This window comes from Melitaea cinxia, chromosome 11, assembly GCF_905220565.1.
Source record: "Melitaea cinxia chromosome 11, ilMelCinx1.1, whole genome shotgun sequence".
Classification (NCBI taxonomy): domain Eukaryota; kingdom Metazoa; phylum Arthropoda; class Insecta; order Lepidoptera; family Nymphalidae; genus Melitaea; species Melitaea cinxia.
In genome coordinates this window covers 5,108,867-5,126,534 of record NC_059404.1, presented here as the reverse complement: position 1 = coordinate 5,126,534, position 17,668 = coordinate 5,108,867, and the positions used below count along the sequence as shown (strand labels likewise).

Genomic DNA, 17,668 nt, shown 5'->3' with positions numbered 1-17,668 from the left:
TAAAGTGGGAGTACAAGATCGCGACGGATCGAGAATCAAACCACCCCGCTGTCCCGAATACTATGTGGCTCCGCGCCATTCCAATTGGAACTCCAAAACATATTCGATTCGCTGGAAACTACTGGCGACGTGAACGAGATGACAACAATGAAACTGTGTAAGAGGTACGTAGATGACGTATTTGCCATCATAAAAGGGGACAGTGATAATGCAATGAAATGCTTAAAACGCTTAAACAGCATCCACAGCAAAATTAAATTCACCCGTGAAATGGAGTAAAACAGAAAAATGGCATTCCTTGATGTTGAGATTGGAGTACGTACATATGGCTTGGTGAGCCATACTGTCTACAGAAAGTCAACGCACACCGAACGATTTCTGCATGCTGACTCACACCACCATCCTCGACACTTAAGCGCTGTAGTAAACCAATCGCGCACATGATCTTGTGACGAAGACCACATAGAATCAGAGTTAGCACACGTTAAAGAGGTCCTACAGCGGAATGGATATAACGTGCGAAACACAACTGCAAAGGACAAAAGTTACGACGACAGTACAGGGTTGAAAGACAACCAGCATTAAATTTTATGCCATATATTATAGGAGTGACAGATAAGATTGCTGAGTTTGAGGTCCTGAGCAAATATGCGGTGAAGACTATCTTTACTCCTTTTAAGAATATGGGGCAAATGCTGCGTTCACCAAAGAATAACTTTGCCCTGGAAAAGCCCGGAGTTCTCTTTACAGCATATAATTTAAATAAATATTTTCGAAGATATTACAGATTTAAAAATTGCGGTACGTAGCGTTTGCGGCGGTTCCGGTCGGCTTTTACTCTAAAGTTAACGCGTGCGAGCCACGGGCAGTAATGAATAAATCAAAACTACTGGATCGATTTTAATCATTTTTTCAGTGAATGACATAGGGTATAATTATACTTTATACCCGTGCGAAGCCGGAGCGGGTCGCTAGTTCTATATAAAATTATAAATATCTTATCTGTAATTCGTTCCACAGATAATCAATAAACTTTACGTACTTTTGCGTTTTGCCCTTCTAACTTGACTTTTGACGCGAAGCAATAAGCATTGGCATTCGTCATTCCAGTTGGTTGGCCTTTGGCCTACTTGTTATTTCTTTTATTGTTTCATTAGCTGTTTGAAGTTTTTAAATAAAGTAAATGTAGAACATAAATTATATTTTTCATTTGTTCCTTATACAATTATGTTAACTTATTTCGCTGGACATGATTAATTAGATTGTAAAATGCCTAGCATCAGGAAATACCGACGTGACACAACCGAAGTCAGCTGTTGTTTAAAATATGTAATTTTTGGTGTAAATGTTTTATTTTGGGTGAGTAACAAAATAACTTTTGAAATTGCTACTTATATCTCAATATAGTTAAATATTGTAAGTAAGTTTTTAAGTTATCTATTTGTAGAAAATCAAGGCTGCAGTCACCGAGATCAATTGCAGGATATTTTTAATCGATCACTTAATATTATAAATTTACCTTATTAAATACTCATTTACTATACTTTGTTTATTTAAAAACAAGGAAGTAAAATGTGTCAAAACCTCACTAACCTAAAGAAGTTTTCAAGGTTTATTTCGTTTAATTTTTCAAACAAAAGAACGAAACTTTTGCTAAACCAATGATCCACTTAAAAAAAATTTCTTGTTATTTCCAGTTTCTGGGATTAATTGTGTTGGCGGTGGGTGTGTGGGCATGGACAGAAAAAGATACATTCAGTAATCTGTCACGCTTGACTAATATTGCTTTGGACCCGGCATTCATATTGATATGTGTTGGTAAGTATATTATATACATTGTAAATTACTTCTGTGTGACAGTATTAGGTTTGATATACTTCATATTTAAAACTTGTGATAAATCACTGCATTATTAATAATTTTCTTAAGTTATTATACTGTTATTGTTAAACATTACTTAAATTGCCTAGTAGATAAGGCTGTATGGCTTTAAGTCCGGCTGTTTCTTAATTTTATTTGTAGTCAAGCAATAAAGTTGATATATGCAAATAAACAAGTAAAATGTATTAGTTACTCACAGCATACCTACAATTTCATTTGCATGGTTCATTTTCTTATAATATGTGTGTACAAAATAACTTTGAATTTAACCATTTGCTTCTGAAGTAATGACTTTAGATCTACAATGTATGTCAAGATCAAATCAGCACTAGGTCAAAGTTTCATATACAGCATGATTCTATGCAAAGATACGAAACAGATGAATCACAGTAATTTTTTCTGTAAATTTACTTCCTTTCTTATGTACAGATTCTTCCATTCTTATGTACTAAGCTACAGTTTTTATAAATTTATAGTTACATACATATTTTTTTTTTGTAATTTATTAAAATTTATTATTATTAGTATTGTATTGTAGTGGGCTCGGTTTTGCCGCATTTAGACACAGAGGTGGTCCATTATGCGTGAAAAGTGGGATGACTAGTTCAGCCAGCCCAGCTCCTTCCAGAAGCTCAGAAGCCTCCTGGGGCGTTCACAGGCTTCTCGGAGCATCCTTATTCCCTTAAGGATGGTAGCCCGGTGTGTGGCCACTCCCTCGCATTCCAGGATTACGTGGGCGGCTGTTTCTTCAGCAGCCAGACAGCCCCTGCAAAGAGGGCTGTCTGTTGCATTCATGATGAATAGTTGGTGATTAAGTGCCATATGGCCGGTAATCGTGCCAACAACTATTCGGATGTCTAAACGGTTAAGACTGAGCAGTCGGCATGCTAGTTGCGGTGATACCTCTGTGAGTATCAATTTAGACTGCCTACAGCCGGTTTGGTTTGCCCAAAGGGCATTGTGATTTGCACGTGTACGTTGCCTTACCCACGAGCGCAGTTGTCCAAAAGGTAGCGGCATTAGGATAGTTGGGCCGGCAACCTTTGTATTGGACCCCTGTCTAGCAAGCTCATCGGCAGCGTCGTTACCGTGTGATCCACTATGTCCTTTTATCCACTGTAGTATTACCTCATTATGTGAGGCTAATACTTCCAGGGTTTGATGACATTCGTATATAAGACTAGAGTTAATCAAGTTGCTCTCTAGTGCTTTAAGTACAGCCATGCTGTCCGACAGAATACGGATTTTGTAATCCCTAATGCCTTTTGACAGGACGGCGGTGGCTGCATGGGTTATAGCAACACATTCACATTGAAAGATGGAACTGTGTTGGCCCAGCGTTAGTGATAAATTGATATTAAGGTCTTGTGAGTACACTCCAGCACCGGTACCAGACCCCATTTTGGAGCCGTCCGTGTAGATGCGGACCTCACGTATGCCGGACTGGTCTCTTACAGCCTCAAATGGTTGTATATGGTATTTCCTTTCAAAAATATGTTGTTTGGGAATCCTATCACATGGAGCAGCAAGTAGTGGCTCATAGCTCACAAGGTTGCTCCAAAGTTTGTTGTGTGGACCCTCCTGGTTGCACCACAGGCCCAAGTGTTTCAGCCTGATAGCTGACATAGCCGCCTCCTGTTGTATAAACAGATCAAGCGGTGCCAGGTCAAGCATAACCTCAAGAGCTGCTGTGGGAGCGGTACGCATGCAGCCAGTGATTGCAGAGCACGCTATTCTCTGAAACCGCTGGAGCTTATTTTTAACGGTTATAAGTTCTGTTCTCTGCCACCAGATAACCGCACCGTAGGTAATAATAGGCCTGACAATGGTTTTGTAAAGCCATAGAGTAATTTTAGGTGATATGCCCCAGCTTTTGCCGAGGAGCCGTTTGCATTGGCAGAGGATTATGCTGGCTTTGTTGATTTTTGAGTCTAAATGCCTGTTCCAAAGAAGTTTACTATCCAGGATTACTCCAAGATATTTGACCTCCTTGGTTAGGGCAAGACTGGTGCCAAATAATTTAGGGAGTTTGAGGTTCCCTAAATTCCGTTTATTAGTGAACATCACAAGTTCCGTCTTTGCGGGGTTCACTGTTAGTTCGTGGTCTACACACCACTGTTCAACGACTTTTAGTGCGGCCCTCATTTGGTCGCAGACTGTCCTCTCAGATGGTCCACTGACGAGTACAGTTAAGTCGTCTGCATAGCCAACTGTGAGAAATCTGCGGTCATTGAGCAAGGTGATCAGTTCGTCGATCACTATGTTCCACAGAAGTGGGGAAAGGACCCCCCCTGCGGACACCCCCTCGCTACAATGCCTCTGGTTGTTTCATTCACAGTGAATTGAATGGCCCTGTACCTGAGCATGCTGTCAATCCACCCGGCAATTGTGTTATTGACCCCACGCTTAGTCAGGGCCCGGCTTATGCTGGTGAACTTAGTTTTATCAAAGGCCCCTTCAATATCGATAAAGGCGCCTAGGGTTGATATTTTGTGGTGGAGATTGCCCTCTATATAGGATATAACCTTATGTAGGGCAGAGTCCGTTGATTTGCCCATTGAATAGGCGTGCTGGTTGGGATTCAGAGGTTGCTCAACCAGAGTTGTGCTCCTCAGCTCCCGATCTATTAGCCTTTCCAGAACTTTCAATAGAAAGGAGGTAAGGCTAATAGGTCTGAATGATTTTGGTTGCGAGTAGTCTCCTTTGCCGGGTTTGGGTATGAAGACTACCTTAACCTCCCTCCATAACTTTGGAGTGTAGCAGTATGCTAAGCAACTCCTATATATAGAGACGAGGTGGTCGATTAGCTTCCTATCACTCCATCTTAGCAGACCTGGAAACACCTTATCCAGCCCTGCCGACTTATATGGAAGGAAACTGTTGATGGCCCAGATTACTTTGTCATGTGTGACAATTTTCTTGGCGGTGATCCAGTCCACCATTACAGGTGTCTTCTTTGGCTCTTCCTCCCATGCCACATTACTTTCGATTTGGCATCCTGGGAAGTGTGTAGTTATTAACAGTTCTGAGGTTTCCAGATCCGTTTTGGTATATGTTCCATCCGGTTTCTTCAGGCATCCCAGGCTGTGCACCGGCTCGCTGCACACTATATTCTTAACTCTGTTCGCCTGATTGTTCGTTTCAATATTGGTACAAAAGCGCCTCCAGCACTCCTTCTTCCTCATTCTGATGCGCCTTTTGTAGTGATATTGGGCTTGCTTGTAGGCGTCCCAATGGTGTTCGAGACGAGTATTCTTTGCTCTGTTGAACAACTTCCTCACCCTGCGTCGTAGCTTCTCGAGCTCCGGTCCCCACCAGTGCCCCGTACGAAACTGTCGCGCGCTGGGCGATGAAAGTGGGCATGTTTGTTCGAAGCTGGTGATTAGGCAGTCGGTTAGCTGGTTGATATGGTTATCTATGTCTTCCGTGCCTTCATGGTTATCGGGTAGTACGACGCCTTTGAGTTTCTCCGCTGTCAGAAGCTCATACCTGCCGCGGTCCATCTTCCGAGGGTTACGGCGGGGTTTAGGTGCCGTCAGCGTGATTTCTAAGTTGTATTTGATCCACCGGTGATCGGAGCACGACACGTCGTCAGACACATGCCAATCTGAAATATATTCGGACACATGCTCTGTCGCCAGAGTTAGATCAATGATGGTTTGGGATCTCGAAGTTACAAAAGTTGGTTCAGATCCTTTATTTATAATGTTAAGGTTAGTTGCGATTAAAAAAGAAACAAAGTCCTCACCTCGCTGGTTGTTGTCCTTGCTGCCCCATAGCGCATGGTGCGCATTGGAGTCAGCGGATACAATGAGCTCCAGACCCTGGCGCTCGCAGTGCTCAGCAAGCGCGGCTAGCTCTGGGGTGGGGATGTCAGCATCACCCGGCAGGTAGGCAGATGCTATCACCACATCAGGTAAGCCTGAAGAGGGTTCTTTTTGGAGCCTGACGGTTGTAAGATCTCTGCTACAGAAATCGGTTATTAAGGTGATGTTCACGTCCTTGTGTGCATAGATACAAGTGCGTGGGTGGTGTACGTTATTATTTAGAAGTAACTTACCTCCAATGTTGCTTAGACCGCAGATCCTCCCCTTCCTAATCCACGGCTCTTGGATCAGGGCCACGGTCTTCGTTTTGCCCTCCAGCAATCTGCGTAAGTTGGCCGTCGCAGTCTGGCTATGCTGGAGGTTAGCTTGGGTGATTGTTAGTAGGCATTTAGGAAGAGCTGGCACCGCCATCATCGCTGGATTCCAGGATGGCGTCGTCAGGATCCCCTGGCTCGTCCTTGGAGAGATCACCCAGGTCTATTTGGGGACCCTCCTCGGACGAGCCGGTGTCGACGACAGGCTCCTTACTGGAGCCCGGCTGTCCCTCCACCATTTTGTTGTCTGCACTGCCTGGGTCACTAAGGACCTTCTCGTCCGCTCCGAGATTCGGCAGTGCGGTAGTGCGGTCATCGTGGAAGCGAGCGTAGATGTTACCAAACTTGTAGTAAACTCTACGCTCGCTTCCCCTCAGCTTTTCCGCGTCATCCTCTGGGATGCCAAGGAGGAGATACATGGATTTCTTCTCCTCCGTTGGCACCGCATTATAGAGCGCCCAGTTGGAGACGCGGAACTGCGGGTTCTGGCACATGATCCGCAGGCGGATCTTATCCAGAGTATCCTCCGGGTCCACCTGCGGGATCAAGAGCCCCACTTTGACACGCCGCGGGATTTCAGACTGCCTTTTGACAACCAGCCTGGTTCCCGCGCGTGGTGATGTGATCCTCCCTATGGAGCGACGAAGCCACTGAAGGGAAAAATCGTCCCTGCACCACATCTTAAGGGTGCCCTCACTATAGAAGGCTTTCCCCCTAAACTGCGGTGCAGCAACGGGTGTTGCGGAAGTGCTGGGCGAGAATATTTCTTCGTCCATCACCCCCTGCAACCGCCTCTCAATGGCCTCAGCCTGCTCCTTCGAGAGGTCATGGTACGGCTCCATCATGATCGCGACGCAGTAGTCATTAGACTTTAACGCGTCCGCGTATCTGATGGAGTCGGTGGTGTGGGTAGGTTTACGACGTTTGCCACTACCCTGAGGTGTAAGGGAGTCATCCGGTCGGTCCCGCTTCGCGGGTTTTGGCCGACTCGGATGCTCCCCGTGGCTAACCTTCGTCGTATTCTTGTTGCGGCGTCTGGCTCGCTTGGTTCTGGAGGCGCTGGCAGCAGCAGTTGCCACAACTTCAGAGGGTGCCCCCACAGGTGTAGCTGGCCCGGCTACGCCAGGGACCTGCGCAACACTGACAGGGGCAGCGTGGGTCCTTTCGGTCCCTTCGGCAGCTTCAAGCGGCCTACTCCCGTCGTCAGTCGGGCGTCGCGTTCGCCGCGCCTCCGCACGGACTACAGCCCGCTTCCCCTTGCGAGCCGACACCTGGTCATGTTTTTTGACCTCTCTCCTCTTAACGGCCACCAGGTTCCAACAAGATTCTTCCTGCCAGGGTTGGGTGGCTGTCGGCATTGCTGCCTTCAGAGAAGTGAGGTCCATGGTACTAGTACCCGCTTCACTACTCAGGTGCTGCACCTGAGGTGCAGCCGGTAATTGGGTTGGCGCAACACTCAGGTTGTGAGCCCGAGGTGCAGCCGGTTTATCAGTTGGCGCAACACTCAGGTTAGAAACCTGAGGTGCAGCCGGTTGGTTGGTGGTAGGCGCTCCAGCAGGGTTGTTCGCCCCCGGTGCGGCCTTGGTGTTAGATTTTTCGAATTTATTTTTGTTTGCCATAATAGTGTTAGAAAAATTCATCCTGAGAGTGCTTCCACCCTCCTTCGAGCCCTCAAGTGGGGACGCTGTCAGCGCCAGAAGTCACCTCAGGATATAGAGCCCCACCCCGCCAGGAAGCAGGCCGAGCTGGGCGAGATGATTTTCACCGTCCCACCCGTCGTCCACCCCCAACGGGACAGAGCTCTCGCCTGACGGCCCTCTGACGGGACGTCGCAGCCGATTGACCGGAGGTGGCTAGTCTCCAGCCTCCCGTGTCAGGAGAAATCCAGACCAAAGTGGAGTGTTGCCTAGGAGACGTACAACAGCCGACGCTCTTTCGGCTCAGCCACCAGGATTCCTTCATCCCCCCTTACGGGTCCCCGCGCACGGCACAAACACGCAGGTGGTCAATTAAGGCCAACCCTCGCTTACTGTTGCGAGGGAAGGTCCGCAGGAACTTGACCACACCATCCCTGCAGAAGTGTTATGTTGAACCTTGTTGTGGGTGTCTATTGAGTGTAGAAGGTGTGTAGGTGCATGTTTAGTATGTACGCTCTTGCGCGTGTGGGGGCCTGAGGGAGTGTATCTGTGTAGTATGAATGTGGTGTTCTAGGTGAGTATGTTATGTGTGTGTGTGTGTTACGGGAGTGCCCGCGCCAGCACTGCCCACGGTTGCTTGCGCAGGCACTCTCGGCTTGTTATTCATTTAGCACCACCCAGGGGGCACGTGTAGGGGCAAGTGGTTAGGTAGTACCTACGGACGCGAATAACTTTACCCCCCATATATATATGTAAATAAATATCAATCAGATGTAAGTCAAACTCGCACTTAAAGGTCTCATATAGACAGTACAGTATTAAGCATTACATATTTTCAACAAAATATCTATATTTACAAAATCACTAGAGGCACATTACAATAGAAATTTGCTAACATTCAAGTAGTTGCTTGAGTGTATTGCAATTTTTGTTAGCCTTTTTGTTTGCCTACCAATTTGCATACAAAAACATAAGTATGTTAATGATATGTATGTATATTAACGCTAGGTACTAATCTATTAATGACATGTAGAAATTATTAGTTAAAAATCCTTTTTGCTTAATTAAATAAAATGTCCTTGAAATATTTTTCTAACAATGGATGTTATTTGTTAATCTTACATTAATTTGAAAACAAAGAACTTTAAAAACAATGATGTTATCAAACAATCTGTGTCATTGTCAATATACAGAAATGGTATTATATGTAATTGAAAAATACCTAGGTATTTATTTTATTTATTTATTTATATACTTTATTGTCCAACAATATAAACAGTTGTAACAAAAGGCGGACTTAATGCCTAGTGGCATTCTCTCCTAGTCAACCTTTAGGCCAAACAGAAAATATTGTAGGCGGTAACAATAAGTAAGGTATATGTATCTTTCCCATCACTACATAGTATAAAACAAAGTCGCTTTCTCTGTCCCTATGTATGCTTAAATCTTTAAAACTACGCAACGGATTTTGATGCGGTTTTTTTTAATAGATAGAGTGATTGAAGAGGAAGGTTTATATGTATAATACATGCGTAATATAATAGAGGAACATTGATAGTTTTGCAACCGTGCGAAGCCGGGGTGGGTCGCTAGTCTGACAATATGACTTGTTTACTAGGCTTTTTTTTATTTATGTGATGATGAAAATATAAATCAAATTACACTGAAGTTTGTACATAAGTATTCTAATTTGTTAGTTAATGCTGCTATGAAGTTAAGTGGACTTAGTTCTTTTTGAATATGTTTAGGTTTATTGGATTACCTTTTGTTTATCATGTTTTAGCTTTCTGGGTTAATTTGTTAAACTATTAATTAAATAATTTCTGTACTATTAATTGAAAACAAAAATGTAAAATAATATCCATATCATGACATATGATTTCAGAAATGTTCTGGGTAAAAATTTAATTTATTTGTGACAAAAACAGCAGGCAGTAACTAGTGTTGTATATATGTATATATAATGTATATATAATTTTTACACCACGTTAATTGTTTTACACTTTTTTAGTCTATACAAATTTATAACATACTAGCATCCCTCCTCGGTTTCGTATGTTTAACAAAAATTTCAAAATATGTTTTTTTTTCCAATTTATTTGAAAATATAATATTGCCTATGTCGCCCGCAGGCAGTGTAGCTTCCCGACAGTGAAAGTATTTTTCAAATCGGTTTAGTAGTTTCGGAGCCTATAACCTATTCAATGCAAACAAATAATCAAATCTTTCCTCTTCATAATATTAGTATAGATTAGACTTCGCTCTCTCTTCACGTTCTAAATTCGAGACTGTTTTCGAGTGGTACAAAATGTAAAAAAAGTAAATGATTTAAATATGCATATAGTAACGAAAATTTAGAAAGTTTATTTATTAATGTCTTTGGTTAGCTACTGGTTTTTCTTGTTTTAAAATATTATTTTATCTTAATTCATTTTAATTTATGATTTTTTTGCCTTCCATAAGTATGTTGCGTAATTAAAAATTTGATTTCTTAATATGCGTTAAGCTCGCCTTTTGTACAACCTTGTATTAGTGTATTTATTGTACAATGAAGAATTTAAATAAATAAATAATAAATAACAACAATTCTGTTTGTTGCATTATTACCATATCACATTTTATAGGTTACTTACAAAGAATGCTGTAGATTTATACTTGATATTATGAGTTTTTATTATCTTATTACTGCATTTTTTCTCTTAACAAATATTTTAAACTTGCTGACTCGGCAAACATCGTAAGCCTATATTTTTTTCTTTTATAAAACCTTGTCCTCTGACAGTAACGTAATGCGCTTACCTATCTTTACATTATTAGCGATTTATTTTTGTTTATATAGATTTAATAAAATATTCTAAAAATAAAATCGTTATAATTGTGTTTGCTAGAAAAAGAAAAAAAACCGACTGACAAAAATTAACAAACGCACTAGTTGTCACTACGATTTTCGAGGGTTCCCCTCGATTTCTCTAGGATTACATCATCAGATCCTGGTTTCCTTATCATGGTGCCACCCTTGGATATCTCCTTTCCAAAAAAAAAAAAAGAATTATCAAAATCGGTTCATAAACGACGAAGTTATTCCCGAACACACACACATAATTATATATATATATATGCGGTCGAATTGAGAAACCTCCTTTTTTGAAGTCGGTTAAAATGTGGTCTGTATTTAATTAAAAGTAAATATCTATAATTTTCTATAGGCATTGTAATGCTAAATTTCAGTGTTCATTAAATACCTATACATGTTGTTTTAATTTCCAGGTACAACGACATTTATAATAGGCTTTACGGGATGCGTCGGTGCCTTGCGTGAGAACACGTGCCTATTAGCTTGTGTCAGTACTCGTATTGTTCACATTTTTTGACCTTAACATGAAAATACAATGCTATAGAGTATTCAGTTTATAACATTTCATATTATTCGTATACATTTTTTAAACGTAATATGTGGTATAAAATTAAATGTATTTTAATAATAAACTGAAATAGGTTTTTATTTAGAAATTAAAATTAATTTCAGTATGCAGTATTTCTCGCTCTTCTTCTATTGGCGGAAATGACAGCTGGAATATTATTCTTCGTGTTTAAAGACTGGGTAAATAATCTCCCTAATTTATTATATATTTTTTTACCAGATATATATAATGGTTTATGCGTAAACGGTAACACAAAACTGCTAAAATAACCCGGTCTTTCCCCGTCAACAATTATATTTTATCGAAAGCAGGTCAAAAGTTATTATTTGAATTAGTAATAAACGTTTATTCACACGAGCTGCCCTTACTAAATAGCACAATTATGTATAGTATTTTTATTTTGTTTATCTATAGATATTAAATAAAAATATTGTACAATTTTTATATTATTTTATATAATTTTTTTATATTTATTAATTTTTATAAATTAATAAATTTCGTATTTATAAAATGTATTATAAATGATTATCTTCAGATCAAACAGCAAGCTTCAAGTGGATTCCAGTCATTTATCACACATTACAGAGAAGATCCTGATCAGCAGAATTTGATTGACTGGATTCAAGAAGATTGGGTATGTTATGATACATTTTTATTAAATTTGCAAATCCTGCCCAAAGAAACGTTAATTTTTTACAATTATTTTCTGAAATCATTTATCATCATCATCATTTCAGCCTATCGTAGTCCACTGCTGGACATGGCCTCCATAAGTTCGCGCCAAAAATGGCGTGAACTCATGTATTTTGCCCATAGTCACCACGCTGGGCAGGCGGGTTGGTGACCGCAGGGCTGGCTTTGTCGCAACGAAGACGCTGCTGCCCGTCTTCGGCCTGTGTATTTCAAAGTCAGCAGTTGGATGGCTATCCCACCATCAGGTCGGCGTTTTGAGTTCCAAGGTGGTAGTGGAACTGCGTTATCCCTTAGTCGCCTCTTACGACACCGAGAGAAGAAAGGGGTTTACTATATTCTTACTGCCGTAACCACACAGCACTCTACATATATTTTAAACAGTATTCCTCATTAAACATCACTTAAAGTATTGGGATCCTTGGGGTAGACACTATGAACGAGATCCAATTCCAGTGTCATTTGGAGAGCAAAGCCAAACTGGCTGCAAAAAACCTCGAGGTTCTGAACAGGGTGGGCCGTTACTTCATATGGGGATATCAGCTATTGTTTTATAAGGCTCAGGTTGGCCTCCATTTGGAGTATTGTTCGCACATTTGGGCAGGTGCCCCTCAAAACCAACTCCACCCATTTGACTCCGTCCAACGCAGGGCAGTTCACATTGTTGACAATCCCACACTCAAAGACGGTTTAGAACCTCTAAGTATAAGGAAGAGACGTTGGCTCCCTGTGTGTTTTTTACCGTCTGTACAATGGTGAGTGTTCTGACTGTTTGATATGGTGCCGCTGTCACGCTTATACCATCCCACCCTTCGCTGAATGACTAAGACTTTCATCCACACCACTTAGATGTATCGTTTGCAACCAATGTGCGAGCTTCGCGCGCATTCTTTCCGCGTAGTGCAAACTGTGGAATGATTTTCCACCTGAGGTTTTCCCTGAGCGCTATAATCTGGGGCTTTTCAAACGTTGAGTGTATAGACATCTTTTTCCTAAAGGCCGGCAACGTACCTACAACTCCTCTTATTCTCTTATGGTGCAGATGTCCATGGGAAACGGTAGCTGTTTAACATCAATTGGCTACGTCTGCTAGTTTGCCCCCGTTGTTATATTAAAAAAAAGTTTGCCTCCAAAGGACTTGATACTACCACAAAAAAATCTTTTAGGATAAAAATATAAATCTATTAGATGTTCAGGTCCAGTATAGTTAAATAATAGATATTATATAGTATTTAATTTTCAGTTGCAATGCTGCGGTGTAGAAGGTCCCCGCGATTGGGATCGCAATGCATATTTCAATTGTTCAAGTGGTGCTGTTGGTTCTCGAGAAGCTTGCGGAGTGCCTTTTAGCTGTTGCCGGAACAAACCGCAAGACATCATCAGGAATAAACAATGTGGATATGACGTTAGGAAACCTACTTATGTAAGTTTTTCTTACATTATTTTTCCTTAAATTATATTATTATAATATGAGTACCTAATAATATTATTGAGATTTGGTGTCTGAAATTTTAGATGTATGTTGGGGCTACTGTTATGCTATATATGACTACCACAAAAAAGATAAGGTTTTTATTAAGAAAAAAATGATGAATCTTGAAATAAATCTAGAAGACTGATATTGATATATATACCTGACATTCAAAATATTTACATAGTAAAATAGATAACTTACATGTATCAGGAGACATTCGAAAATATTTAATTACATTTATTAACAGCACTGTAGTTTTTCGGTTTAAGCTTTCCTTCTTAAGAGTGTACCCTACCTCAAATTCCTTATTTTCCACTCGGCAGGATGTCCATATCTTCCAAACTACTGAATATTTAAGTTTGAAATTTATGTATGGTAAAGTTCAGGACATAAACTATCTTTCATATGTTTCGAAAACACGGTTCCATAAAATTTTCTCGATAGAAAAAAATCGCAAAGTTACCTCTATTTTTGTATTAAAACCTTAATATCTCAGTAAATATAGAAGTTATGGACTTGAGATTAAGCATGGTAATTGAAATAAGTATGACGAACATTTTATATGTTGCGTTTTTTAAAAAATAACTATTGATAATGTTTGTGGGAAGAAAATACATATAATTCGCGTGATGAACAACCAAGCGCTCTCAATTCTCATGTGTATTTAGTACGGGTGAAATCTGAATTCGAGCTGAGGTAGGGTAGCCCCTTAAATAGTAACTGCAGAGTTTCTTGCCGATACCCTTCGGCAGAATCTACACACCAAATCCGTGGTAGCTTCATTTTAACTATTATTAATACTTTAAAACAAATATAATTTAATTTGTTAAATGATAATTCAGAAGTGCTTTTGAAGCCTACTTGAATGAAGTCTTTTTATACATTTATAATATAATATAAAGAGAAAATATTTGATTGTTGGTTTGCATTGAACATGCTCCGAAACTACTGAATCGATTTGAAAAATTCTTTCACAGTTGGAAAGCTACACTATCCGCGGGTGACATAGGCTGTATTGTTATAAGTATGGGAGAGGGTCGATTTCTCAGCAAAAGAATATTTGTAATGTTTTAAAGTAAAACCAACATGATTATTAATTTTTTGCTCGCCTCAAATTTAATTGAACTATAAATATAGCAATCGAGCGAACGTGTGATACACGAACGTGGATGTCTGGCAGCCGGTGAAGATTGGCTTCAACGAAATTTCGTACCCGTTGCCGCCGCAGTACTGGGACCACTTGCCCTTAAGGTTCCCTAGCGACCCTTGTGACGTTTTTGATCCCTTTGAACCTTTTGTTTTAGCATTTTATGTATATTTGTTGTAGCACAGCTTTTTTTAATACAAATCTCAAGCTCTAGCCACCTCACTCACCACAGAAACACAACTGCTTGAGAGCAGTATTATTTATTATTGGATTTATTCGTCTGCTAAGTTTGTAGTCATGTGTCGCGTCACAACTGCTTTGGGTAAAGTAGCGTTTCGTTTTCTTATATTTATGTTATTACGTGTGTTGATGGACAGCTTGAGAAAATTTTGATTCTTTATGATGTGTGTTCCTATACAATAGTAATTTCGGTTTCGCACCAGTAAGTAGTTATGATTGATAGAAAAATAAAAATAATAATATGTTCATGTTACTTCGAGTTATTTTAAAACCTGTTTCTTATTATTTTTGTTTTTTTTAAAATATTATCTTGATTCGATTTTTTTGGTGAATTAAAAAAAAAAAAAAAATTATCATCTGATTTTAAGATTAGAAATAATAAAATTCAGTCATCGAAGTGTTCTCAGGTAAATAATAGACTTGTGCAATAAGTGACTTTGTTGTAGGTATGACATGTGCATAATATACATACATGAATTGAAATATTTTAGTTCTATTAGAAAACCTCTCAATGTATCCTCAACGTGAAGGTTCCAAATAAAATTTTTATTCATTTAAAATGTCCTGAATAAGTCATTTTAGTATTTAGGTATATTATATAGTAATAATTTGCACATTATTAGCTGGTCGTTATTTACGTTTAGTTTTCTTTTGTTCTAGAGTTTTGACATAGCTAAGATAATATATGACAAGGGTTGTCTTGAGGCCGCTGAAGAGTGGTTCGACCATAATCTGTTGATTGTAGCCACGTCCGCTGTTTGTACTGCTTTTGCACAAGTAAGTTTTATTTTGTAGATGCACTATTGCTTGCAGAATAAATGTGCTATATATGTGTTCATATAAATTAGATAAACATGCTTTAATGCCTTCTGGTTTCTGGTATCATAGGATTTATAATGATTTTACTTGTTATTATAGTCTAGTTCTGATATGGTTACTGATTTTTACATAGAGCAATAATCTAACCTCCCTTATATAAGAATATAATAAAAATAATAGAATAATAAGTAACAGTTATTATTTGTGACTGGCTATTATAACTTAGAATCAATATCTTAGTACCAAAATATTCGTAACAACAAATGATTCCTTTTAAGGGGAAATTTATAACCGCTTTGGTACCTAAAACACCGACGATTAACGGGTTCGATTCCCGCTCGGGATGGATATTTTGTTCTATAAATGTACAAATATTACTTTCCGGTTTGGTTGGCTATCCTTGTGGGTCTCCCCACCGTGCCTTGGAGATCATGTTAAGCCGCCTGTCCCGGTTGTTATCATAAATACCTGATAGCGATCATTACTCAGGGTTGGGAACATATCTGCCAACCCGCAGTTGAGTAGCGTAGTGGATTAAGCTCCAATCCGTCTTCTACATGGAGAAAAAAAGCCTATACCCAAGAGTAGGATGTTACAGGCTAAATGCGAAGTGCAAATTTAATATAAGCTATATTTATACCAATACTTATTTAGAATTACCACCCATGTTATTTTTGTCCTTGAATTTTTATACTGTGAAAAAGTTGTTATAATTTATGTTTTGACTACTTGAAATATAGCATTATTAATTTTTTTCTCAATCTGTTAGTTCACTTTTTATTGGATCTTCTTGTGACCAGAAAAAGCCTGAGCCATAGTGAAACTATTTTTTTTTAATATATTTTAATCTCGTATTATGTACATACATTTATTTATATTTTAACCAGACTGTATAATCAAATTAAATTTGTGTATAGTGGCCACACCAACTTTATGTAACTGAACTTTATAAATTATATCTTAATATCACTTTAGATCCTCGGCATATGTTTCGCACAAAACCTCCGCGCGGACATATTCGCTCAAAAGGCGAAGTGGCACTGACAATCAGCGACTCCTGCGGCGGTGTGATGCAATTCTCACACCCTCGACCCTCATCATCTACTCCGCTGATGGTATGATTGATCAACCTTTCAATCGCTATCACAACTTATCAACGTATCAACTAATATAATTAATCAACTTTTCAACCATTATCACATGTGATCAACCTATCAACCACTGTATATGTGTATTTTGATTGATTTTCGAATTTTTCTTGTAGATGAATCTCTTGAAAACTTGTGATATTTTTATCGAAATGTACTAAAATAATTTATAAATTTTATATTGTTTTAGGAATTGATCAATATGAGCGTTTCTTAATAATATAAGTTTAAACAATGCAAGTTTATTTACGACTTGGGTTCCTTATCTCGAATTGAATCATCATTAGTTTTAAAATTACCAATAATTAATTTTATTGTTCAATTGATCAATCCTCTCTGTTAGATAATAAAATGACAACTTGAATACATTTTATTTAAAAATATATTTTAGTATTTTTAAACAATTTTTTTATCATTTTGTACTTAAATTTAAACAATTTTAAATCATAACTGCCCTTTTTGAACCTGCCAGTATTATCTATAATTTTTGGTTGTCATTTTATTGTTCATTAATGTTCACAAGTATTTACCATAACATTGATGTGTTATGCTAAATGTGTCCTCTTAAAACTCATTTCATCTTACTATCCCTACGGCTTTGTTGTCAAATGAAAATATATTTTAACTTGAAACTTTCTGAACTCAGAACGCTTAATTGTTAATACAGTTGTTGTTAGAAATGTCCAGCTTTTTTACCACATTGATGACTTCAATATGATATAATACATTACAAATAAAAAAATAAAAATAAAAACGATTATAATTAAACTTATTGTTTCTGGTACCTTCTAAAGTATAAGATGTTTGTTAACATTAGTCCTAAATGCATTTATGTAATTTTATAATGATATGTGTTTGTTTTTTAATTTTAATTCAAATATTGGAGTCGATTAATATTGTTGTGTGTGTTCAATAAATGTCCATTAAGCCTTATCGGGAGCTGTGAGATGAATTTAGTATTGGAATAAAGTATTACAGAGTTATATGTATATGAAACATTGTTGAAGCTGTAGAGCTAGTTGTAAAATGAGACGTTGTCTACTGGATACTTTATTTAAAATAAACAAAT

General features: G+C 38.8%; 1 protein-coding gene across 3 annotated transcripts; it reads left to right on the top strand.

Annotated features, from left to right (window-relative positions):
• The first annotated feature begins 1,014 nt into the window (after positions 1 to 1,014).
• On the top strand, positions 1,015 to 16,495 carry LOC123657761 (tetraspanin-5). Of its 3 annotated transcripts, XM_045593272.1 has the most exons (9): positions 1,015 to 1,359; positions 1,698 to 1,818; positions 10,927 to 11,000; positions 11,186 to 11,260; positions 11,617 to 11,715; positions 13,015 to 13,194; positions 14,383 to 14,496; positions 15,293 to 15,409; positions 16,427 to 16,495. In XM_045593272.1, exons 1-9 carry the CDS (start codon positions 1,270 to 1,272, stop codon positions 16,493 to 16,495), a joined length of 939 nt encoding a protein of 312 aa, XP_045449228.1. In that variant the 5' UTR covers positions 1,015 to 1,269. The 3 variants fall into 3 exon arrangements, with proteins under 3 accessions (XP_045449228.1, XP_045449229.1, XP_045449230.1); XM_045593273.1 differs by lacking the exon at positions 14,383 to 14,496; XM_045593274.1 differs by lacking the exon at positions 15,293 to 15,409.
• The last annotated feature ends 1,173 nt before the right edge of the window (positions 16,496 to 17,668 follow it).

Coding starts and splice junctions, on each gene's coding strand:
- LOC123657761 (XM_045593272.1), top strand. CDS start 1,270: ATGCCTAGCATCAGGAAATACCGACGTGACACAACCGAAGTCAGCTGT. Junction 14,497..15,292: donor TGGGACCACTTGCCCTTAAG/GTTCCCTAGCGA, acceptor CTTTTGTTCTAG/AGTTTTGACATAGCTAAGAT. Junction 15,410..16,426: donor TTTGTACTGCTTTTGCACAA/GTAAGTTTTATT, acceptor ATATCACTTTAG/ATCCTCGGCATATGTTTCGC.